This window comes from Colletotrichum godetiae (assembly GCF_030913485.1).
Source record: "Colletotrichum godetiae strain CBS 193.32 chromosome Unknown BDP55scaffold_84, whole genome shotgun sequence".
Classification (NCBI taxonomy): Eukaryota; Fungi; Ascomycota; class Sordariomycetes; order Glomerellales; family Glomerellaceae; genus Colletotrichum; species Colletotrichum godetiae.
In genome coordinates this window covers 141,066-165,061 of record NW_026851332.1, presented here as the reverse complement: position 1 = coordinate 165,061, position 23,996 = coordinate 141,066, and the positions used below count along the sequence as shown (strand labels likewise).

The following is a 23,996-nucleotide window of genomic DNA, read 5'->3' as shown; positions in this document are numbered from 1 at the left end:
TGCGGCCCGTAAGCGGAACGCCCTCTAAGGCGACTTTGGCTGACGGTAAGCCGGCGTCTCGGAGGAGGCTACTGGTTGGCGTTGTCCTCCAGACAGGCAGAACGGCCCTTGCTGCCGCTGTAATGACGCTGTCGATCTTCTGCACGAGCCCCTTTTGGCCTGTGTTGACGGGTCTTCCTTGGAGAGGCGGATTCGTGTCTGTCTCCGCTTGGCGTCTCGAAGCCGGCTTCGTGATACCTGCGTACCATGTTTCGGCGCCGAAGAGCGCGATCGGCAGTACGCAGGAGACGACGGCTTTTCGCACGGCGGCCGCTGGGAGTCCCCTCTTTGTGTTCGTAAGCTGTCTCAGATGTTGAGCTGCCCTCTTTGCTGCAGCTACTTTTGCGTCGACATGGTGCCGGAAGGACAGTCTCTTGTCGAACCAGACACCCAGCCAGCGTACAGGTTTCGTCGAGGCCTTGACCACCAAATCCCCCGCCCGGACCTCTGGCAGCTCCGCTGGCTGGCCGTGCTTCCTAGTAAAGTGGATGACCTCGCACTTGCTCGGGTCAAAGGAGACCTTGTTCTCCAAGCCCCATCTGAGAATGCCGGCTGCGCTTCGGTTGAGTATTGCGACGTTGCTCTCCAGGGAGGGGCTGATGGCCAGAGTGGCGATGTCGTCCGCGTACCCGAATCGCGCGTTCGGGTCGTCTTCAAGTATCTCTGCGATGTAGAGCAGAAAGGCAATGGGAGATAGTGGTGACCCCTGAGGCAGCCCGCATGACAGCGGGAAGTACTCCGTTGTGCTTTCTTCCAGTCGGACTCTAGCGGTGCGGTTGCAGCAGAAGCTAAAGATCAGTCTGGTCAGGCCATGTGGCCATCCCTGCTGACGCAGTCTAATGACGAGCCGGTTCCGAAGGACGGAGTCGAACGCCCCTTTTACGTCCATAGTCAGAAGTGTCGCCGTGAGTCCTTTTAGGAGGGCCATCTCGATGTCGTGGGTGAGGCAGGTCGTCAGATCGACGGCTGACCTGCCTTGTAGAGCCCCGATCTGTTGCGGACTGATGATGCGCTCGACAATCGCCAGGGACGCCATCCTTCTGGCTATCAGTCGCTCTAGTCCCTTGCCCAGGCACGAGAGGAGCGCGATCGGCCGCCAGGACCCGGGCTTGGAGGCATCCCTGCCGGCCTTCTGGATCATGACCACCTCAGCTCTGCGGAAGGGCAGAGGAAAGTGGCCGGCCCGCATACAGGACTGGAATAGCTGCCTGACCGGTTCCGAGATGACATCCCAGCATGCCTGGAGGAGGCGTGTTGTGATGCCGTCCACACCAGGGGTCGTTGTCTTTGTTAAGGTGGCCGTCTTCACTTCTTCTCCGCTAACATTGTCCTGCCAAGTAATCGCTCGCCTCGGGACGACGGGTACGTCAAACGGGTCACCCGGTGCGTCATCTTCCGCACTAAACCTGTCGAGAAGGGCTCCCCGAAGCGCTTGAGCCTTTTCGTTAGTATCCTCGATCGTCTGGTTGTCCACAACCAATGGGGGTGCTCTGGTCAGTAGGCTCGCCTTCCGCCAACCCATGATCTGGTACAGGTCCCGGTCTGAAGCGACTCCATCGATCTTTCCGGGCCCAGTATGCTCGCTTAGCCTTCCTCACCGTGCTCAGGAACGCCTTTCGTTTCTCCATTAGATAAAGGTGCGCATCTTGCTCCGTCTCCCAGGCTTGTTGGTTGCGGGCAGCACGGTATGCTCTGTGGGCCTCTGCGCATTCCTCCGTCCACCAAGCCGCGCCTTTACCATGTTTTCCTCTCTTCTTGCCGACCGCCTCAATGGCTCGGGAGAAGAGCTCGACGATGTGACTTGCCTGCCCGTCCAGGTCTTCCGGAGTAGGTTGATCCCCCAGATTGGGCATCGCAGCTAGCCCCCCTTCGATCAGGTCTCTCAGCCGAGGCAGCGCCGAGTCGGGCACTGACAGTGGCCGTGGCTGCGGGTGGCCCTCTCCCTGTGACACTGGGCGTTTGAGTAGTGGTATGACGGCCACGATGGCCTCGTGGTCAGCTCCCGGGTGTAGCTGTGGGCTGACCTGCGCGTGCGCAAAAGGGATATTAGAGAAAGCCAGGTCCAGGACATGTCCGCAATCCTGGGTTGCCACCCCAACTTCGCTGATAAGAGAGAGATTGTGGCCGTCTGCCCAGCCTGCGATGTCATCTCCCCGGTTCCCGTTCCTCGTCCCGGGCTCCCAAGAGTAGTGATGCGCGTTGAAGTCACCCGCGATCAAAGCTCGCTCCGGGGGTTTGAGTTCTAGCAGTATCCCTGTTGTGCGGCTGTGGGGGTCGCGGGGTTGTCTGTACACGTTGACGATAGTCGTCGTTTTGGTCGACCACCAGCCACAGTACGTCTCTCGTGTGGACAGGCCTCTGCTGCTCCACCGTCATCCCTATCCCTTTGCGTGTGTAGGTCAATACTCTTGGTCTGGTTCCTTCGCTGTCCCAGAAGTCGACCGGGACGAAAGAGTCGAAACCCGGGTGCGTGTTCAGTTGCACGTTTCCGTCCTTCCAGCCCGTCCAGGGTTCCTGGACGAGGACCACATCTATCTGAGCCTCCCAGCAGAGCTGCAGGAAAGCCGTGTGCGCCGGGGAGATCTTTCCGACGTTGCCCTGCGCAACGCGTAGCATCCGTGGGGTCGCCGCTCTCGGCTTACGTCTCCGAGTCGAGTTCGAGGTGGGTGTAGGCATTCGCGACGTTGTAGTTTGGCTTCTGTGCTGCCCGTTGGCTCCTGCTTGGCATGGGTAGCACGGGACGGTCGATGGAGGTGTTGTCGGGGGAGTCTTCGCCTTCGCCTTCGTCCGCCTCGTCTTCATCCATGCTGCTGCTGTCAGTGCTTCCGTCACCGAGGCAAACGATCGAGCTTGCGGAGGGCGTTCTCGTGCGCGCGCGCTTGGCGCCGGGTTGCTGGTTCTGGCTGGTGGAGGTAGGGACGCCTGCCGCCTCCTGGCTACTGTCGGATCGAGTAGCCTTGTACAGAGTGTCCGATGCTTTCTGGCCGGCCTTCCGGATCCGAGCCCGCTCCTTTCGACCGGGAAGGGAGACGACGCCGTTTACGGCCGAGGGCCTCGCTGGGCAGTCTGTGTGGCTGGCTTGGAAGGGGCCGCAGCAGTTGGCACATTGGGGCCTGGCCATGCAGGGTCCCGTTTCGTGTGAATCGGAAGGTCTTCCGCAGTTGCTGCAGATCGGTCGTCGTCCGCAGAACCGGTTGGAGTGGTAGCCCTGGCAGCCGGGGTCGTGTCGGATGAGCGTCCTTCGTTTCTTGACGGGCAGAGATCTGCCGCTTTGGTTGAAGAGCCTGAAGGGCGTGACCTCTGATGTGAATGATATGAGCCAAGATATTTCGTTCGTGACTGGGTTGGGCCCAAGGCGGGACGGTCGAGCAAGGACAGGCTTCTGTCCTGTCTGTGCGAAGACCTCATCTTCAACGAGTGTGGCTGGGTCCAGGACGTCCCCGCCAATGCTGTGTAGTTTTGTTGGGCATCGCGGCACAACGTAAGTGTACCACTTGATAGGCGTCTCGACCTGGTGGGCGCCGAGGCATTCCGCCAGCTTTGCCTTACTTGCAAGTAGTCTTTCCTGTATTTGCTTGTTTCGCGGCTTCAGAGAGTAACCTGTGCTGATATGGTAGACGTGGGGAAGGTCCGCTAGCCCCAGGCCAACGGCCTTACAGACGATCTGTCGTACGGCGAACGGTGCGATCTTCCGAGCGGCCGCTAAGCTTTCTTCCGGGACGCGGGCAAAGATGCGGAGGTCCTCCTTCGGCTGCGCCTGCGGCTGATCCTCGGCGGGGAGTGTGGCCTTCGGGCGGGCAGAGCTCTGGCAGCTCTGGCCGCTCCGGGTCGCCGCAGTGGTGTTGCCCGCCATCGGTGCGACGACAGCCGCCCAACTCCGGGCCGCTATTGGGCTTGTCTCGTGATTGATCAGTCTCTTGAGGGTTTGAATGACATAGGCAGTGGCTTCTTTCGCGATCTGCTTTCTAGAACCGTCAAAGCTGGCGACAACGCTGTCGACGGACCGTGCAATGGTCAGAAAGACGTCTTTCCGTGCCTCGTACTGTCTAGCTTCTTCTGCAAGGGCTGTCAAGACGGACCCTGTGGCAGATCCGCTCGGAGCAGATGCGGTAGAGGCTGCGGGCCCCTCGGCCGAGGTAGGGGCGTCGGTGGTGGCATCAAGCTGGCTTCCCGTTAGGCTGGGCCGGGTCGGCTGTGCCTCGGCGTCGCGGCGTCGCTTAGCTCTTGAGGTGGGGTTCGGCTCCGGAGGTGTCCCGGAGCCTGGTTCGGGGTCGGCTTGGTCGGCCGACATCAGTCCGGTGCCCGACGGCGGCTGTGAGGCCATCGCGGATGCGGGCTCCGGCAAGGGGAGGTGAAGAGTTTTCGGCTGTTAGTAATTTGGTGGTAGGCTCACTCATTCACTAACAGCAGATGCCAAGAAAAATTAGGCGAGAGGGAAGTTGCTTGAAGCCATAAATGCCGCAACACAGTGAGGGGATCCGAATAGATCCTGCAATATCGGAGCCAACGCCCAGTATTGAGCCCCTGAATGCCACAAGAGCTCCCTCACCACCAGTCGAACCTCCGGCGGTAAGATTCGTCTTGTGCGGATTCAAAGTTCTACCGAATATGTTGTTCTCTGAGTCGGCGGTCTAATTCAATTCTTGTCAATAAACGACTGAACAAATATTTGAGTCGTTGTAGATAGTGCTGGACACGAACCATCATTGTCTGGGGAACGTTCGTTTTACAGTACAAAACGGCTCCAGCGTCCACGAGAAGATCCACCATCGCTGAATTAGAGGTAGGCAGTGGCCTCTTCAAAAACTCAACATAACCGACGGTAGCGTAATGATCTTTGATGACGAAAGAATCCTGCACCAATCAGTTCTGCAAGCTGAACCGGCGGACGAGGCTTTCTGGAGAAAAATACCTTGAGGCTAATTGGTAAGCCGTGCAACGGCCCAAGAAGCTCTCCAGTACGCTTGAAGTGCTGGTCAAGTTCTCGAGCTCTCGTTATTCCCTCGTCGAAGAAAATTTCAGTCAAGCAAGAAGTCTGGAGGATGTCAGTGACCTGTGAACACAACGCGGCGGTTGGAAGCTCCATAGCCCACGACGACGGAGCGGTGGTGGCGGTGTCCTTACAAGCTGCTGGGCGAGAGCAGCGCGCTTGCAAAATGCCACTGCCACTTCTTCAGATGTGAGTTCCTTTTGATGGATCTTGTCTAGCAACTCTCGTGCGTTGTAATTCCCTGTGATGCCGAGTTCCTTTTCGGTCAATAACGCCGACTTTTGAGCAACATCTCGGGCTATCAGTCGACCTTCCTCGGTAGTTCCCTTGCCCTGGAGTTTGGCTAGCTGATCATCAGGAAGCCTCCATTCGGGAGGAATGTTCTGTTGTTGCTTGGATCGATGGCGGGAAGCGATTGCTTCCCATTCCGTTGCGGCGGGCATCGATACTTCGTCTTACTATTGGGTCAATTATACAGGAGAGGGGTTGCGTACACTCGTGTTGAGATTGCATACGAGAGTTGAGAAGAACATGACTAATGCGCAAAAGAGAAAATTGGAACGCATCGTCTTTTCAACCCCAATGCATCTTGATGCTAGAGACGTTGCCGAAATGCGGATGGGGGCACGCATCCCGGCAGCTTGGTGTCGGCGCGTCCAATGGCCTAATAGAGAAGGAGATGCCGCCGGATCTTGGCTGGTTAGTTTTGCCGATGCCATCGGTTGCCGCGAGTCGAAAGTGTGATGCGTACTTGGTCTTTTTGCTTTGAGGAGTCGGCACATGCACTCGGGATATGGATAGGTGATCGCTCCACCGAGTCTGGAACAACTGCGTAACAAACCCCCTCTTATCAGCCTACGAATACCTTGGTTGTGAACAACTATTTAAAACTCCACCTCGAGCATTTGGTACAGGTCCTACTACGCCGTGCAAATCCCAAAGGCCCTTCAAAGTCGAACCCCCCTTTACTCACTTTGAACCAGGATAAATTCGGCAGGTCGACCCGCGCTCAGCGTACATCCTAGTCATGGCGCCGCCCGTCAGAAGCTCCGATCATGTCCCCTCCCCCGGAAACGCCTTCTCGCCTAGTGGAGTCGCTGTGCCACCCATGCGCATGCCGCATCTTGACTTTATCTATCGTATCGTCTGCGATATGGATCCCAACGTGTCCGAAATTGCAAACATCGATAACACGGGCGTCACCCGTCTTGTTCTGCCTATCTTGAGCGGGTCAGTCAAAGGCCCCAGGATTACGGGCAAGATTGTGGAGAGAAGTGGTGCAGACTGGGCGGAGCGCATCAGCCCTGACAAGGTTGGCACAGTTCAAGCAAGTTACCCATCAAGTGAGATTCACACGGCTTACCGCTACCTAGGTGTTCTCAAGGTTGCACGCTATGTATACTCTTCAGACCGATGATGGTATCTTCGTTCTCGTCAACGCGCATGGTGTTTTCCGCACTGGCCCTGGTCAGACAGAAAAGCTACCGCGCTCAGTGTGCCAAGATGATGTTGAATATTTCACGCACATCAAGTTTGAAGCACCAGGGGGAAGCCCTTACGACTGGATGAACGCCGTGGTCGCACTCGGGGTAATGACCATGTTTGAGGGGCGCCCGATCATTGACTGCTATCGACTCACGAACTTCCCCGGTGTAGCAGCGGAGAAGCTTTGAGGAGGATGGGGGACAGATTATCAGATATCGTCACTGGATTTTCCAGAAAGAAAGCAAGGCTTTCAGGTTCGCTCGTGTATAGCTGCGAACGTTGCAAGACACTGGTTCGATCACGATAAACCCAGCCAAGTTAAGCAATATCGAAACCGCGTATGTGTTTGATCATTGATGACTACTATCAAGACGGAGCCTGAGTTCCAGCAATAAGAAATGATGCCGCAGGTCGTAAATAAAGACAAATGTAACTCAGGTTGGCAAAATGAGAGTACATATGTACCCAGCACACTAAATCTGCATGCGCCTCTCCACAAGTCGCAAATATCGAGGAGCCAGAGCAGTTCGAATGCGCTTGCCCCAGATGATCATGGGAACGTACAAAAGACCGATGAGAAGAGAAATAACGCCGCTCAGAATGTACATGTTGCTAAGGCCCATGTTTGACATCCAAGGCACAAGCGCCGAAGGGACACCCACGCTAACAGCATTGCGAACAAATGCAATACCAACAAAGGCTTCGGCAGTCAGCTGCAAAACGACGCGTTAGTCAAAGCCACCCGATGGACGATCCATAGATTTACCTCTCGGTAAGTATCAATAACAAATGTGAAGGTGATATCCCCGTTTGCACCGAGGCCAAACGCGAACAATGCACCGCCCATGCTGGGGAAGATCCAATGCATTCCCTAGAGCTATTAGTCCCACCAACCCGATAGTGCATCGTTAAACATCAGCGGGATTGTGACTTACCCGATCCGCAGTGACTCCAAACATGACAATACCACCAGCCATTGTGATCACGGGTAGAAATAAGGGATACAAGCGCATTTCTGGCTCGAAAACTCCTCCATTCCTCTTCGCCAAGCGTAAGACAGTCCAGTCCGCTAAAGGTCCCCCGTAAATGCTGCCGAAAATATTTCCAACAAAAGGTCCGAGGTTCATGTATCCAATTGCTGCAGTATTGAAGTTGTAGGGGGGCGCAGAAAATACGACGGACACGACAGACATAAACAACTTCCCTCTCGCCTAATTTTTCTTGGCATCTGCTGTTAGTGAATGAGTGAGCCTACCACCAAATTACTAACAGCCGAAAACTCTTCACCTCCCCTTGCCGGAGCCCGCATCCGCGATGGCCTCACAGCCGCCGTCGGGCACCGGACTGATGTCGGCCGACCAAGCCGACCCCGAACCAGGCTCCGGGACACCTCCGGAGCCGAACCCCACCTCAAGAGCTAAGCGACGCCGCGACGTCGAGGCACAGCCGACCCGGCCCAGCCTAACGGGAAGCCAGCTTGATGCCACCACCGACGCCCCTACCTCGGCCGAGGGGCCCGCAGCCTCTACCGCATCTGCTCCGAGCGGATCTGCCACAGGGTCCGTCTTGACAGCCCTTGCAGAAGAAGCTAGACAGTACGAGGCACGGAAAGACGTCTTTCTGACCATTGCACGGTCCGTCGACAGCGTTGTCGCCAGCTTTGACGGTTCTAGAAAGCAGATCGCGAAAGAAGCCACTGCCTATGTCATTCAAACCCTCAAGAGACTGATCAATCACGAGACAAGCCCAATAGCGGCCCGGAGTTGGGCGGCTGTCGTCGCACCGATGGCGGGCAACACCACTGCGGCGACCCGGAGCGGCCAGAGCTGCCAGAGCTCTGCCCGCCCGAAGGCCACACTCCCCGCCGAGGATCAGCCGCAGGCGCAGCCGAAGGAGGACCTCCGCATCTTTGCCCGCGTCCCGGAAGAAAGCTTAGCGGCCGCTCGGAAGATCGCACCGTTCGCCGTACGACAGATCGTCTGTAAGGCCGTTGGCCTGGGGCTAGCGGACCTTCCCCACGTCTACCATATCAGCACAGGTTACTCTCTGAAGCCGCGAAACAAGCAAATACAGGAAAGACTACTTGCAAGTAAGGCAAAGCTGGCGGAATGCCTCGGCGCCCACCAGGTCGAGACGCCTATCAAGTGGTACACTTACGTTGTGCCGCGATGCCCAACAAAACTACACAGCATTGGCGGGGACGTCCTGGACCCAGCCACACTCGTTGAAGATGAGGTCTTCGCACAGACAGGACAGAAGCCTGTCCTTGCTCGACCGTCCCGCCTTGGGCCCAACCCAGTCACGAACGAAATATCTTGGCTCATATCATTCACATCAGAGGTCACGCCCTTCAGGCTCTTCAACCAAAGCGGCAGATCTCTGCCCGTCAAGAAACGAAGGACGCTCATCCGACACGACCCCGGCTGCCAGGGCTACCACTCCAACCGGTTCTGCGGACGACGACCGATCTGCAGCAACTGCGGAAGACCTTCCGATTCACACGAAACGGGACCCTGCATGGCCAGGCCCCAATGTGCCAACTGCTGCGGCCCCTTCCAAGCCAGCCACACAGACTGCCCAGCGAGGCCCTCGGCCGTAAACGGCGTCGTCTCCCTTCCCGGTCGAAAGGAGCGGGCTCGGATCCGGAAGGCCGGCCAGAAAGCATCGGACACTCTGTACAAGGCTACTCGATCCGACAGTAGCCAGGAGGCGGCAGGCGTCCCTACCTCCACCAGCCAGAACCAGCAACCCGGCGCCAAGCGCGCGCGCACGAGAACGCCCTCCGCAAGCTCGATCGTTTGCCTCGGTGACGGAAGCACTGACAGCAGCAGCATGGATGAAGACGAGGCGGACGAAGGCGAAGGCGAAGACTCCCCCGACAACACCTCCATCGACCGTCCCGTGCTACCCATGCCAAGCAGGAGCCAACGGGCAGCACAGAAGCCAAACTACAACGTCGCGAATGCCTACACCCACCTCGAACTCGACTCGGAGACGTAAGCCGAGAGCGGCGACCCCACGGATGCTACGCGTTGCGCAGGGCAACGTCGGAAAGATCTCCCCGGCGCACACGGCTTTCCTGCAGCTCTGCTGGGAGGCTCAGATAGATGTGGTCCTCGTCCAGGAACCCTGGACGGGCTGGAAGGACGGAAACGTGCAACTGAACACGCACCCGGGTTTCGACTCTTTCGTCCCGGTCGACTTCTGGGACAGCGAAGGAACCAGACCAAGAGTATTGACCTACACACGCAAAGGGATAGGGATGACGGTGGAGCAGCAGAGGCCTGTCCACACGAGAGACGTACTGTGGCTGGTGGTCGACAAAACGACGACTATCGTCAACGTGTACAGACAACCCCGCGACCCCCACAGCCGCACAACAGGGATACTGCTAGAACTCAAACCCCCGGAGCGAGCTTTGATCGCGGGTGACTTCAACGCGCATCACTACTCTTGGGAGCCCGGGACGAGGAACGGGAACCGGGGAGATGACATCGCAGGCTGGGCAGACGGCCACAATCTCTCTCTTATCAGCGAAGTTGGGGTGGCAACCCAGGATTGCGGACATGTCCTGGACCTGGCTTTCTCTAATATCCCTTTTGCGCACGCGCAGGTCAGCCCACAGCTACACCCGGGAGCTGACCACGAGGCCATCGTGGCCGTCATACCACTACTCAAACGCCCAGTGTCACAGGGAGAGGGCCACCCGCAGCCACGGCCACTGTCAGTGCCCGACTCGGCGCTGCCTCGGCTGAGAGACCTGATCGAAGGGGGGCTAGCTGCGATGCCCAATCTGGGGGATCAACCTACTCCGGAAGACCTGGACGGGCAGGCAAGTCACATCGTCGAGCTCTTCTCCCGAGCCATTGAGGCGGTCGGCAAGAAGAGAGGAAAACATGGTAAAGGCGCGGCTTGGTGGACGGAGGAATGCGCAGAGGCCCACAGAGCATACCGTGCTGCCCGCAACCAACAAGCCTGGGAGACGGAGCAAGATGCGCACCTTTATCTAATGGAGAAACGAAAGGCGTTCCTGAGCACGGTGAGGAAGGCTAAGCGAGCATACTGGGCCGGAAAGATCGATGGAGTCGCTTCAGACCGGGACCTGTACCAGATCATGGGTTGGCGGAAGGCGAGCCTACTGACCAGAGCACCCCCATTGGTTGTGGACAACCAGACGATCGAGGATACTAACGAAAAGGCTCAAGCGCTTCGGGGAGCCCTTCTCGACAGGTTTAGTGCGGAAGATGACGCACCGGGTGACCCGTTTGACGTACCCGTCGTCCCGAGGCGAGCGATTACTTGGCAGGACAATGTTAGCGGAGAAGAAGTGAAGACGGCCACCTTAACAAAGACAACGACCCCTGGTGTGGACGGCATCACAACACGCCTCCTCCAGGCATGCTGGGATGTCATCTCGGAACCGGTCAGGCAGCTATTCCAGTCCTGTATGCGGGCCGGCCACTTTCCTCTGCCCTTCCGCAGAGCTGAGGTGGTCATGATCCAGAAGGCCGGCAGGGATGCCTCCAAGCCCGGGTCCTGGCGGCCGATCGCGCTCCTCTCGTGCCTGGGCAAGGGACTAGAGCGACTGATAGCCAGAAGGATGGCGTCCCTGGCGATTGTCGAGCGCATCATCAGTCCGCAACAGATCGGGGCTCTACAAGGCAGGTCAGCCGTCGATCTGACGACCTGCCTCACCCACGACATCGAGATGGCCCTCCTAAAAGGACTCACGGCGACACTTCTGACTATGGACGTAAAAGGGGCGTTCGACTCCGTCCTTCGGAACCGGCTCGTCATTAGACTGCGTCAGCAGGGATGGCCACATGGCCTGACCAGACTGATCTTTAGCTTCTGCTGCAACCGCACCGCTAGAGTCCGACTGGAAGAAAGCACAACGGAGTACTTCCCGCTGTCATGCGGGCTGCCTCAGGGGTCACCACTATCTCCCATTGCCTTTCTGCTCTACATCGCAGAGATACTTGAAGACGACCCGAACGCGCGATTCGGGTACGCGGACGACATCGCCACTCTGGCCATCAGCCCCTCCCTGGAGAGCAACGTCGCAATACTCAACCGAAGCGCAGCCGGCATTCTCAGATGGGGCTTGGAGAACAAGGTCTCCTTTGACCCGAGCAAGTGCGAGGTCATCCACTTTACTAGGAAGCACGGCCAGCCAGCGGAGCTGCCAGAGGTCCGGGCGGGGGATTTGGTGGTCAAGGCCTCGACGAAACCTGTACGCTGGCTGGGTGTCTGGTTCGACAAGAGACTGTCCTTCCGGCACCATGTCGACGCAAAAGTAGCTGCAGCAAAGAGGGCAGCTCAACATCTGAGACAGCTTACGAACACAAAGAGGGGACTCCCAGCGGCCGCCGTGCGAAAAGCCGTCGTCTCCTGCGTACTGCCGATCGCGCTCTTCGGCGCCGAAACATGGTACGCAGGTATCACGAAGCCGGCTTCGAGACGCCAAGCGGAGACAGACACGAATCCGCCTCTCCAAGGAAGACCCGTCAACACAGGCCAAAAGGGGCTCGTGCAGAAGATCGACAGCGTCATTACAGCGGCAGCAAGGGCCGTTCTGCCTGTCTGGAGGACAACGCCAACCAGTAGCCTCCTCCGAGACGCCGGCTTACCGTCAGCCAAAGTCGCCTTAGAGGGCGTCCGCTTACGGGCCGCAGTCCGACTACAGAGGATTGATCGCCGACACCCGCTAGTCGCGCGGCTCTCCCAGCAGGGACAGCAACAGACGAGACTACAACGGACGGCTGAACTTCTGCCAAGATGCGGAAGACCAGCGTTCCTTCAATCACAGTACCTGCCAAGCTCACAGGATCAGATAGTAGTTCAATGCAAAGAAGAGGCTGCGAAAGCTTTCGAGCGCTGGCTAAAGACAGTACCGGAAAGCCATATGATCGTCTTCTCGGACGGCTCCAGGGCGACGAACGGAGCCGTGGGGTACGGCTTCGTCATCTACCGAGACTCCAAACGCATAGCACAAGGGTGCGGCCGACTCGGACTAGCAGAAGTGTTCGACGCCGAGGTCGAAGGGGCGCGAACCGGCCTCAGAAGGGCTCTGCTCACCAATCGCGGTCATCCAATCCACATATGTATCGACAACACCAGCGTTATACAAGGCATCCGCGGCAAGGCGCCGGACTCGTCACAAGACGCGTTCCTCGAAATCCAAGAAGCGGCCAGGATATTTGATATACGGACGCACTGGTCCCCGGGACACCAGGGCATCGAAGGAAACGAGGCCGCGGACCGGCTGGCCAAAGAAGGAACGACACTGCCGGCGCGGATGGGTCAAATGGCAACACTAGCGGGCATCAAGCGGCTTGCAAGGGAAAAATTACAAAGCCAGCACAGGAGATGGTGGTATAAAGAGCGAAGGCCGCGGTACGCGGACTTGGGGCTTGAGGCAGCTCTGTCCAGCCCTCCTGAACTGGCCTTGCCGCGGGCTACGTTACATCACCTGCTGGCGGCACGATCGGGTCACGGGGACTTCGAGCAATATCACCGACGTTTCAACCACGACGACGCTCTAATGATGTGCTCTTGTGGAGAGGCGAAAGACGTGGACCACCTGGTCTACTGTCGACTAACGCTGGCGAGGAGGCAACGGTGGCCGACCCTCCACTCTCGCAGTATGCCCGAGCCCATAGGCCCTATGGGATCTCTCGAGGCCTACTTCAAGAGATTAATCACCGACCCACGAGGCTTCGAGGCCTTTCTCCGCGTGACGGACTTCTTCCAGAAGATCTGTCTGCGGTAGCAGCATCCACACCTACGTAGATGTGAGTGCGGACTACAAAGAACCTCCCGATTCCAAGGGACGATTTGGGAAAGAATGAAACTGGGGCACCAGCGGGAACCGGGGACAGACAGAACGCGTAGTGGCCACAAGGCATGATTTGGAGGACGATGTAAAGAGACGACGTACTGTAGAGTAGGTAGCCTTGGCTCACGGCCCTCCACGCCATATACCCTTCGGGAGGTCTGCGGTAAGGGCTCTAGCCCGGCCGCCACGGCGTTAAATACAACAACAACAACAACAACATTATGGCTTCAAGCCTACAGCGGATCGAACGCCATTTGGAGGACAAGCTAACTATCCATTCCGGAAACTCCAGCTTCCTGGAGTCACCCCTGTTGCTGGGCCAATGGCAAACTCAGTCGATGATCTCAGTTTGTTCATGGAGACAGTGCTCGGTCGTCGGCCATGGCATTATGACGCATCTGCAGTCAGCGCACCTTGGAGAAGCTCCCCTGGAAGCAAAAAGATCTTGACTATCGGCGTTCTTCCTGAAGACCCGGAATATGCCCTACAGCCTCCTGTTCAACGAGCTCTTCAAGATGCAGTCGCAAAACTGAGTGGTGTCGGGCATAAGATCATTACATTGCCAGTCAGCCCCGCATGCAGTGCCAGTGTTGGTGGAAAACTCGGATTCCATTACTTTGGGCTAGGATCTTCCGGTCTGGATGCTTTGGCAAGTGAGATTGGTGAACCACTTGTGCATTCAGTGAAACGAGGCGTTCATCCTTTCACAAGTTCAAAGCCCCTTATTCCGATGGAGTTGGACACAATACACCAACTAGACGAGTTCCTCAGCTTGCAGACTTCTTATGCCAATAGCTGGAGGGACGTTTGGAAAGAGTATCAACTTGATGTTATTATCGGCCCCGGAGCAATCAGTACCGCGGTTCCTCATGATACCTATGGCATCCCTGTCTACACGTTGATGTGGAATGTGCTCGATGTAAGCCAACGCAATCACCTCGCTGTAGCCAACGGTTCAGCTAATTAGGGGTGCCAGTACCCAGCAGGGATGATACCATACGGTGTATCGTCCAGAAACAAAGATCCCGATTATCAAAAAGCAGCCTCAGAGTTTGAAGCGGACTGTAAGCACCACTTGTTCTAACACTTCTCGTTCTTCTCATGCCTGGTACTGAACCGATCACAGATGATCCAGATGCAACCGACGGCGCCCCATGTTCGATTCAAGTTGTTGCTCCCCGGTTCCATGATGAAGAGTGTTTGGAAGCGATGCGAATCATTGACAGAGACATACAGCGTGAAAGTGAGTGATAACTGTGGAAGATAGTTGTATAAAGACACAGGACCTCAAATTATTCATCATGGATATTTCGATGACCCGGGAATTTCCTTAGCGGCAGTGTCGCCACCAACGAAACCAACACCGTGACGCTGACGAAATTTTGCTAACCATTCCGGATTGTCTGCAACAGTCTGATTCCACTCGTCATCGCAGTCGTAAATCACGCGTCTCGACTCTTGTCTAAGCATCTCGTCTGTAGTGTTTACCCCTTGAGAAAGATGCTCCTTTGCAAAGTGTCTCAAATGCTGCTCTAGTATCTCTGTGAAAGCCTTCGACGTTGCTGCCCTAGAGCTGAGAATCGATTCTGAGTGCCAAGACATCGCATCATCTATAGTAGCAGTTCCGCTCTCTTTTTCTTGTGGTGACTCAAGTGTGCGAGAAGATATCTGAGCAAAATGGTCTCTCGTGCTTTGATCTGTCACTGAGAACGGGACGACACTAAGCGACTCTGAACCTATTAGATAGGGAGGCAGGGCATGCACAACCTGCTGCGCAATCGTTGGGCTGAACCCGTGTTCACCCTTCCAGTCTTTCATCGTTGCACCATGGCGAAAATGGTTGGCGAGATGGTCAACTCGTTTGTTCCAGGTCATGAACTCCGTGTCACAGAACCCGCATCGAGAGGAGACCCGTACAGCTTCAGCCCTCCAGCCATCGAATCGAGGCATTGTGTCTAGTTTGTGCATAACACGGAGGTGTTGAACGAGATGGTCTTTCCTTCTAAATGAGCGTGCTTCTATCGGTCGCTCGTAGCATGCGTTATGATTGTGACCATCAAGATGTTCGTCCGACGGGTCTACCTCGCTGCAGTACGTACAATGAGGTCGACCTGTCACTGTAGACATGACTGAACCCCCCCGTGGAGCGCATATCCACGACTCGAGACTGAGATGTCTCGACTTCTCGTGTCGAGCCCAGTCATACTTGGTCTTGAAGCTATCGCAGCAGAATGTGCATTTGAAGGGACGGTGATCTTTCTTGGAAGCGGCGGATAAGCGTTTCTTGGACACTTTTCCTTGCCTAGTGCGATCAAGTAAACTTGGTCCATTCCGTTGACCTCTTGACGTGTCTGTTGCTGCAGACCACGCAGAACTTGCCGACTGCAAAGATGAGCTGCTCCCGCCACTGTCCAAGCTGGTTCCGGAATTGGTGCGGGCGTAATCCGCCACATTTGCAGTTCGATTGACGTCGATGCGAGCAGTATAAGTTTCCAGTGCGTTATGTATAGCAGCAATTGAGGCTGGTTCGTCTTGCGGGGGAGACTTCCTCCATCGCTGCATAGGATCCAATTCTGCATCGCTAGCAGATATGGGAACTGGGATTGCAACGGCCTTCTTCCCCGACTGCATAAATTTATAACAGCTTCTTCTTCTTGGGAGACCTCTATTGGTATTGAACACAGTCTGACCAGTGAGCTCCGTGTCTCCGCTGAGGGGGTTCGGCCAGTTGATATGGTTTGACGTTGTAGCCGGAGACTGCAAAGACCACAAGAAATCGCCACGCGCGAAATCCGGATCCACCTCTTCGCTGCTCCCACCGTGAAACCAGGATATCGATGTCGCTTGAGGATCGTCATCAGCCGTGGAAAACATTGAAGGCCAAATCTGACCTGAGGTCCCAGTCGGGGGGCTGTCGTCCAACGGAGTGCATCCGGGGTTCGATCCCGGCCACGCAGTGTGAGAGGCCGGCCCGAAAGTTCCGCCTGTCACGGGTTGAGTTGTCGCAAGTCCTTCCTGCCCATCGGGCTGAGACAGATCCAAAGGTACTTGCTCCATAGTATTAGCACTCATACAGGTGGCTTCTGCAGGTATAGGGTCTCCATGGCCTGGCGAAGCGAGTTTACCGTCCCGAACATCGGTGACTTGAGGCATGAATCTAGGGTGAGTTCTATTAGGCGTTGAGCGTAAAAGGTTCGGCATGCTATCGGCATGGCATGATGTGCGACGGAGGAATAGCTAGCGTATTAGATCATGTCGAAAATCATCCATTCTGCTCCGCTTATCTTTGTGAGAACCTTTTGCGCGTGGATATTGATAAGCATCCAATTCGCGAACTTCACGCCCTAGGGCGCAACAAATATAATTCAAATCTGATGAGACACGTGACTCTACCAGGTGGCCACAGCGCGACTCCTTGGGTCGAGACTTGAGTCAGGGACACCCTTTATGCCTTGCCGAGCTGCTAAGTAATACTGATTAGTATCCGTAAGACGCCTTCACACTTCTACCAGCCACTTCGCACTTCGTGGGCAAGACTCATGTAGACTTCCCGACGGCAAGGATCAAGACAGCTGTTCCAGCTCAGTTGGACGACGAAAATGGGGTCGACTCTACTAATAATCGGGCGTAAGACGGTGCTCGATACGTCTTCCACATTATATTTACAGTATGATCTACTGTTGATCGCATTCGCAGCAGATTTACTAATGTAAACCACATGGCAAATCTCTACGCCTCGCGGGCCTTGACTTGGAGAGAAATTTACGTGTTCGAGGCGTAGTCATGCTGACTGTCTATTTACTATCTGTCGAATTGAAGACGCTTTGGATTGAAGGAGCGGGGTGGGGGCTGGCAGGTTGCTTTCTCCATAGCAATGACTGCGGGAGTGCTGTTGACATGGAGGAACTCGATTTCGGAAGGGCCGAAACTGTGGTCTTGCCGCTGGATTCTGCGGCCACGACTCTCACCCGGGGCAGACATCAGCTCCAGATCTCCCGGCTTCTCGACCTACAATTTCCAAAAAAAAAAAAAAACCTAAAAAAAAAACCTTAAAAGTGAAACAATTGCCGTTGTTGGAAGTTCTAATTCAGAATAGCAGGCAGAAAAGGGGGCTTGGCAACAAAAGTAGATAGCGCTCGCCTCTAAAAGGGTGTTGGAGCTAAGGTACCCTGTGTTGGTTTTCAGAACCCTATTCAAGTACCTCTTTCTGCCTACCCATAGCAGTCGCCCAGGAACTGTGAATTCTAGCTTCTAATCGATCTTCGTAGACGGACGATGGTTTCCAGTTGTCCAGGCGGTGCGGGGTTGCGAAGTCGCGAAATGGCCCTCTTCGGAAGAAATGTGGAATACACCTACTACCTCCTTCCACATCTCGATCGCGCCGTCTTTCATTCTGGAATTTTTCTTTCAGGTCCAACGCGGGAGATCATGATACCCAAGACTCTGAGGCCAACTTGAAAATGCGAAGAATGAGCTGCAGAAGCCGAAAAACACAAGGTGCGTTTTATTGTAGAGAATGGGTGTTGTTAACACTGGTCAGGTCCTGATCGCCCGGTTCTAACTATCAGACCCTTAACGGTGGCATCAATATACGCTGCAGTAGTAAGTACGAATCCTTTAGTGAAATACACTTCCGCCTCGAAGTTCCATTCCAATCCCAATGCTCGCAAGGGTCAATTATAGTTCCACCAGGTAGCTGGATCTTATATTTATACTGACAGGTATTACGTGCTCTGTTTAGCTCGTGTTCTCTCACAATGATATGAGAAGGGTTAAAGCAACCGCCTTGATGACATAAATGTGATGCTTGGTATTGAGCATCTTCACCTGATGTCTGCTCCAGTGCATAACTTTGTCCCTTGGCTATAATAGCGAGTTGGGGTCTATAAAGCTGTATGCTAATAAAATCAGAATTATTAGGGTTAGTTATGTGTTTTTCTCTAATTTACTTTCGTATGTTGCTTATGGGACGGTGTGTTGGTGTGCATACCAACAACAACGGTGTGTTTTTCTTTGCATACACTCTCTTCATGTGAGGTAGATAGCTAGGTTTCTGCACTTAAGACATTTGACATAGAATCGAATGGCATAGGAAGTATTAAGAACTGTTTGAACAAGCCATTCGAGTTGATTTCGGCCCTTAAAACGAAGGAGAAACGGTGACAGATTATATGACACAAATTTCCAATCCAGCTCGCAACTCCCAATGAAGTGGGATTAGAGTGAGAGTGTTCCTGCCTAGAAACCCAGAGCACTATTGAACATTGTTGCAGCAGAGGCATCTTTGACGCCTGCCGCAGAGACCTGAGCCTTGGCCTGCTGACATTGGTCCTTTGCAGCTTGATTCGCCTCGCATACGTTGGTGAGCTGGTCGCAAATTCGATTCGTGATGATGTTTGGATTCAGCGCGTCTTGTTGACCCTTGGCTACAAGGGTATCAGTTGGCAAGAAAGTGCCTTGATCTGACTTGCGTCCAGTACGGCCCAGTTGAAAGTCCATTGTTGGAGTGCATTTGCCGAAATCAGCGTCATTGGCCTGTCGGCGAATGATGGCAGCCGATGCGCTAGGTGCGCCGAAGAGTACAAAAAAGGCGATAGTCGGCCGCATATTGTAGGTAGTTGGAATGACCGTTGAGACTTCTTCTTCGAGATTAGATGAACAAGAGCAATGATGGAAACGTAGGAGTAACTGAAAAAACTCGGACAAGGGAAGGTTTGGAGGGCTGAAACGAGGTGCGGACGATGTTGAAACGAGGCTCACAGAACCTAGGAAGCGGGTTGAATTCAACTCATTGATCAAAGGAAAGATGCAGGATGGATCAGAACCACATCGAGTTTACATATTTGACGAATCGATCCCTTTTCTAGTATGCAGTGATATCGTGAGACGATGTAAGCTCATACTACCCTGCGGCAGGTGGCAGTCAACGCAGTACCTCCGGCTTTTCGGATGGTCAGATATCAGACGGCCATGTTTGAGGTTGGACCTTGCAGAACCAGGTACACGTCACATCGATCAGAGACTTATCAACATGATTGGACCATAAGATCGACATACTCTTGCAAGATATCGGGACCTCCTTGCAGGAATCGGACGGCATGACATGAGATGATACATGGGAGAGAGCTGAGGCACAAAATGACAGCAACGACGAAACCGCAAGCCCGTCACCGACGTCGCAATCAGCTGGAACCCTTTCTGTGTCCCACACTCCTCATCGCGAGTGTCATTCCAAAATTGCCGAAACCCGCGAGAAAGCGTTAAAATTCCTCTCACACAGCGATCAAGTATTGACTGCGGCAGTACTTGACCTTTATCAGTTACTAAATGTTGTATGAGCAGAGAATGTAGAGCCGATCAAGCACTATCGACCAGATGCCCCCCGAAGCTTGTGCTTTGTTCGCAACTCTGCGCATCTTCTTTAGTGTCGAACGCCGAGACTGTACTCAGGTGGAAGACGCTCGCAACGACCCTCAAGACCAACGAGTTTAGGACTCGCTTGCCGCCCAAAGTGGCAACATCAGGCGGACTCATGCCTTCGGGCAAAGTCATCGTCATCCCATCGGCCCATGCCCTCCGCAGTTTCTTCCAGCCGCAGTCTCATATACTCGTCAGTAAGAGTGAGGATTTCTTTGTGGGCTTGTTGCAAGCGTGGACTGGGATCTACGATTAGGGATGGGCACTACTCATCCATAACAGTAGGACACCACCAGTAGTACTAATCCCGTCAATCGTTGAATATTGAGTACCTGACGAATGCACTTATTCTGATCCAGCGTCCATTGCATGCGGGCCTTCGCAATATGACTACTCTACCTACTAATCATTATGTCAACAGCATGGATTGGTGAATTGGTCTCAGCTTAGGTCGCAGACGGAACATAAGTAGCTACCTAGAGATCCGAAAGTCCATCATCATATACCTGACATTCCTTTCCAACAAAGAAGATTGGGTGTTATGAGACCAAGCTCTCCATAGACGAAACTAGCAACCATCGAGTGTTGAAGCGAAGTTACTATTCTCTTCATTGACCACCGAAGGTTTGAACAGCGGTAATCCCATCCAACCAGGAGGACCAGAAGGAACTTTTGGGGCCTCCGATCCCATGTTTTGCAGCATTCGAAGCGCGCGATGGAAGGGCAGCGATTTGACACGAAGTTCGTTCGCACTTGGCCTGGTGTTTTCGTTTGGGATCCAGGCGGGAATTTCCCCATCAGGACATCCGAGGCACATCTTGCCGAATTGCCAGATCAATACCAGTAGAATTTCGGATTATGGAGCCAGGGGTATCAGAATATCTAGACTATCGGATCGAAGTATTGTCTTGCTAGTCGCTACAATAAAACGGCTCAATTTCGCTCACCTACCCTGGGAAGGTCGAGACGGAGAGAGAATTGGAGGTGTTACGCGGGAAATGTACTCCATCAAGTGATATTTTCCCCCGTCTTGGCCCATGCATCTCGTATCCCTTTCACTCCCCAGTCCCTGCCTCTAAGCTCGTGGGATTCCCGTTTACATGCATTTGTTATTGGTAGTTATCGATTGCTGTGCTTAAAAGGGGGAAGCCCCTTGACTTCCGAGTTTGATTGTTATTAAATTGGATGCCGTTCAAAGTGGGGCGTTCGCTCTTGGATTCCGGAGAAGCCTAACTTTAACGAGAGCCGATGCGTGAAGGTCTGGTCGGAAAGATGTCAAGCATTATGCTTAATTGCAAAACTACGTTAAACTCGTGGACCACTAACCACTAGGTGTCGGAGGGAAAGAGTTCATGAGGCTGATGGACAACTACTACGTGAATATGGAACATAAAAACCGTTCAATATCTTTTTCCAACCCAGTCAAGCTGTTGTTGATGGAGGACAAGGCAATGTTGGGAAGTCTGAGAGTTGCCCAATGAGTCAGTCCTATCCGTACAAAGGCGATTATCTGCGCGCCGTAACAGTTGGCAATTGATGCCTCCGAAATCTGCATTACGGAGGTCATCCATTCTGCCAAACCCATGCAGATACATTGTAACATTTCCTTTTGAATTTGACTGCCGCAATCGGGCAAAATGTGCGAACAAATGTACGTCTGTGTACGAATAGGCGTTGCTGACTGGTATGAATGGCTCTTGATCTGCTTGACCCAGGTGGATCAAGCAATGAAGAGAAAACCATGTCGATGTCAAGAGTCTGGAACCGCCCTACCGCCGAATTCCATCCAAATTCGGTCATGGAGCTGCCAAGATGGGACTCCATGCCGGCAAGCTTGGATTATGTAACAAAACTAAGGAGCAATGACCAGGGAATTACCAGGCTCGTGGATGCCTGTCCCACAAAATTTAATCGTCTGTTTCATCATTACTCGTTTTCGGCGGGTTTGAAACTGCTCTTCTCCTCGTCTGGGTCGTCTCTGGGCTGCCTTTCTGCCCATCTTCCCTCTAAGAACCTAGACAGCTATCTTTGTCGGATGATCGACCCGAAAACGCAGAACGCCCTCTTGCCATGTTTCTTAAACATCGGGCCTTGGTGATAATTGGGACGGCCCCAAGATCCACGGGTAAATGTAACACAAAGCCTCGACGAGCCAGTCTTCAGCCCATCAAAAGCCATGATCCTATGCCAACAGCACCTCGCGGCAGATACTTCAACCTCTTACAGCTCTAAATATCTCTCTTAACACCGTAGGTATCTCTGCCATTCCCCGGATCTTCCAAGTCTTGTGTGCTCTACCCAGAACCCGCATGTCACACCAGAATTGCTCATTCAGCCTTGGCGCTATTTATCTCCGGCGCAACCATTCGAGAAAGGAAGGACTTCCAGCAAGCCCCTCTTTACGCCGTAGGATTTGTTCCCCAAATTGGACATCCAACGCCACCCTTAAAGCGGTCCTTAATCTTCCATCATCACTCAGTCCCACTGGCTTATTCTCCCGCCAATGAGTTTCGACGGAACAAACGCAATCAATTCTGAATACGGGGTCCTCAATGCTCCGAAGACAGAAGGAAAAGCAACTGGGATCGTTGGAAGTCTTGGTCATGGCCGCCAACACGGCAGATACACTGGCTAGCAATCAATTCGACATGCCCAGCAAAGAGGTGGAGTTTGAGAGTGCTCGGTTGGATCAATACGACGATGCCTTACGGTGTTGATGTTTGTATATATCTATGGACACTGCCCATCTATAGTTCACCCCGCTGTCTATTCGTTTTCAGCTTCGTAAGGTCCTCGGTACCAACTTCGTTGTCTTGTCATTCTTTCTTGAACCAAATTCGCTTCTTTTCTGTGGTCTATTGTTATTTTACTCCCTTTCTCAGCCTTCGCCATGCGCTTCTCTACCACCTCTGCTGCCGTTGTGGCGCTTGCAGCCTCTTCCCAAGCCATGAACATCTCTGCAACTTCCGACCTTGACGGATCTGTGTGGCAGGCCCTCGCTCCCGTTCAGGCCCGAACCTTTGAGGATATGCCCCGCAACCGTCCTATCAAGAGACAATCCGGCTGGAGCCCTCCCTCCAACATCGTCACTCCCCTCAAGGAGGTTTGGGATCACTGCAAGAGCACCTACTCTAACTTCTTTGGCTTCAAGAACTACGGTTGGGACCAGGTCATCGCTACCAAGGGCACCATCAACGTTTGTGTCCGCTGGGAATCGAGTGCTTCTGTCACCGAAGCTCAGCGCACACAAGTCGCCAAAGCCCTCAACACTGCCCACCAGGGCTGGTACAAGTGGCTCTATGGCTATGATAACTTCCCCTATACCGACATCAAGGTCAATGTTGTCGGTTGGGCCGTTCGTGACAAGAGCCTTCTCCAGGGTTCTACATCTGGTATCGAGGTCTACACTGACAAAGACGCCGAAGGCATCCCCCAGTGTGCTGAGTCTTGCGGTCGTTTCTTCAACCAGAACGGTGACTACAGCAAGTGCGCGGCCGGTGCTGACCGCCACTACGACCAGTCCCTCTGGCTCACCGATGGCATGAACGGTGGTGCTGGCGGCGACTGGGGCCAACGTATTGGTCGCGAGTACTTCATGGGCGCTCTTGACTCTGCTAGTGCCCACATCCTTCAGCACGAGATTGGCCACACCTATGGTCTTGATGACTGTTAGTTCAACGATTTCCCCTGACTTAACTCACAAACACGATGCTGACAAAATCCTTCTTCCAGTCTACGGTACGTGGTGACGAGAACGATTCTCAATCAACCGACATGAGAACCAAGCGCACAACAAAGGAACTCAATGGCCAATACTGACTCTAATACAGACTGGACCCCCACTGGTGTTACCAGCTTCATTATGCTCGCTGGCTCTGCCGCTCAGATCACCGACTTCGATGGATGGATGCTCCGCAACTGGTGGTACGAGCTCTCCCGCGAGCGCGGCTGGCAGTCCGGCACCTCGAGCTCCGGTTCCTCCGGCTCTGCTGCCCCAGCGAGCACTGCTTCCGCCAAACCCACTGCCAAAGCCTTGAGCTCTGCTCCCGCTGCAGCTGCTGCTACCACTGCGGCCGCCGCCCCGACTCAACCCGCTAGCTCCGGAGCAACTGTTGGCGCATGGGCTCAATGCGGTGGTTCTGGATACACCGGCGCCACAGCTTGTGTTTCCGGCTTCCAGTGTGTCAAGACCAACGAGTGGTACTCCCAGTGCCTCTCTGCATGAAT

At 54.4% G+C, this 23,996-nt stretch overlaps 6 protein-coding genes across 6 annotated transcripts; 3 read left to right on the top strand and 3 right to left on the bottom strand.

Moving 5' to 3' along the window:
• Nucleotides 1-4,387: 4,387 nt before the first annotated feature.
• Nucleotides 4,388-5,794, bottom strand: BDP55DRAFT_419187 (amidase signature domain-containing protein). The gene is made up of 5 exons (XM_060567436.1): nt 5,781-5,794; nt 5,164-5,720; nt 4,952-5,074; nt 4,741-4,893; nt 4,388-4,670 (listed from the first exon to the last, which is right to left on the bottom strand). Exons 2-5 carry the CDS (start codon nt 5,470-5,472, stop codon nt 4,440-4,442), a joined length of 816 nt encoding a protein of 271 aa, XP_060422592.1. The 5' UTR covers nt 5,473-5,720; nt 5,781-5,794; the 3' UTR covers nt 4,388-4,439.
• Nucleotides 5,795-6,056: 262 nt separating this feature from the next.
• BDP55DRAFT_566540 (uncharacterized protein) lies at nt 6,057-6,702 on the top strand (the record flags this gene model as incomplete). The annotated part of the gene is made up of 2 exons (XM_060570512.1): nt 6,057-6,341; nt 6,403-6,702. The coding sequence occupies 2 exons, from the start codon at nt 6,057-6,059 to the stop codon at nt 6,700-6,702; spliced, it is 585 nt and encodes a 194-aa protein (XP_060422591.1).
• A 14-nt stretch (nt 6,703-6,716) lies between these two features.
• BDP55DRAFT_419189 (uncharacterized protein) lies at nt 6,717-7,857 on the bottom strand. Its single transcript, XM_060567437.1, has 3 exons — nt 7,450-7,857; nt 7,281-7,385; nt 6,717-7,227 (listed from the first exon to the last, which is right to left on the bottom strand). The coding sequence occupies exons 1-3, from the start codon at nt 7,705-7,707 to the stop codon at nt 6,988-6,990; spliced, it is 603 nt and encodes a 200-aa protein (XP_060422590.1). The 5' UTR covers nt 7,708-7,857; the 3' UTR covers nt 6,717-6,987.
• Nucleotides 7,858-13,572: 5,715 nt separating this feature from the next.
• On the top strand, nt 13,573-14,603 carry BDP55DRAFT_566531 (amidase signature domain-containing protein; the record flags this gene model as incomplete). The annotated part of the gene is made up of 3 exons (XM_060570511.1): nt 13,573-14,271; nt 14,329-14,416; nt 14,479-14,603. Coding segments are annotated over 3 exons (912 nt in total), but the record flags the coding sequence as incomplete, so codon positions are not given.
• A 3,987-nt stretch (nt 14,604-18,590) lies between these two features.
• BDP55DRAFT_566483 (uncharacterized protein) lies at nt 18,591-18,959 on the bottom strand (the record flags this gene model as incomplete). The annotated part of the gene is made up of 1 exon (XM_060570508.1): nt 18,591-18,959. One exon carries the CDS (start codon nt 18,957-18,959, stop codon nt 18,591-18,593), a length of 369 nt encoding a protein of 122 aa, XP_060422588.1.
• Nucleotides 18,960-22,555: 3,596 nt separating this feature from the next.
• BDP55DRAFT_623067 (cellulose-binding family II protein) lies at nt 22,556-23,994 on the top strand (the record flags this gene model as incomplete). The annotated part of the gene is made up of 2 exons (XM_060571379.1): nt 22,556-23,437; nt 23,600-23,994. The coding sequence occupies exons 1-2, from the start codon at nt 22,660-22,662 to the stop codon at nt 23,992-23,994; spliced, it is 1,173 nt and encodes a 390-aa protein (XP_060422587.1). The 5' UTR covers nt 22,556-22,659.
• Between the last annotated feature and the right edge of the window lie 2 nt (nt 23,995-23,996).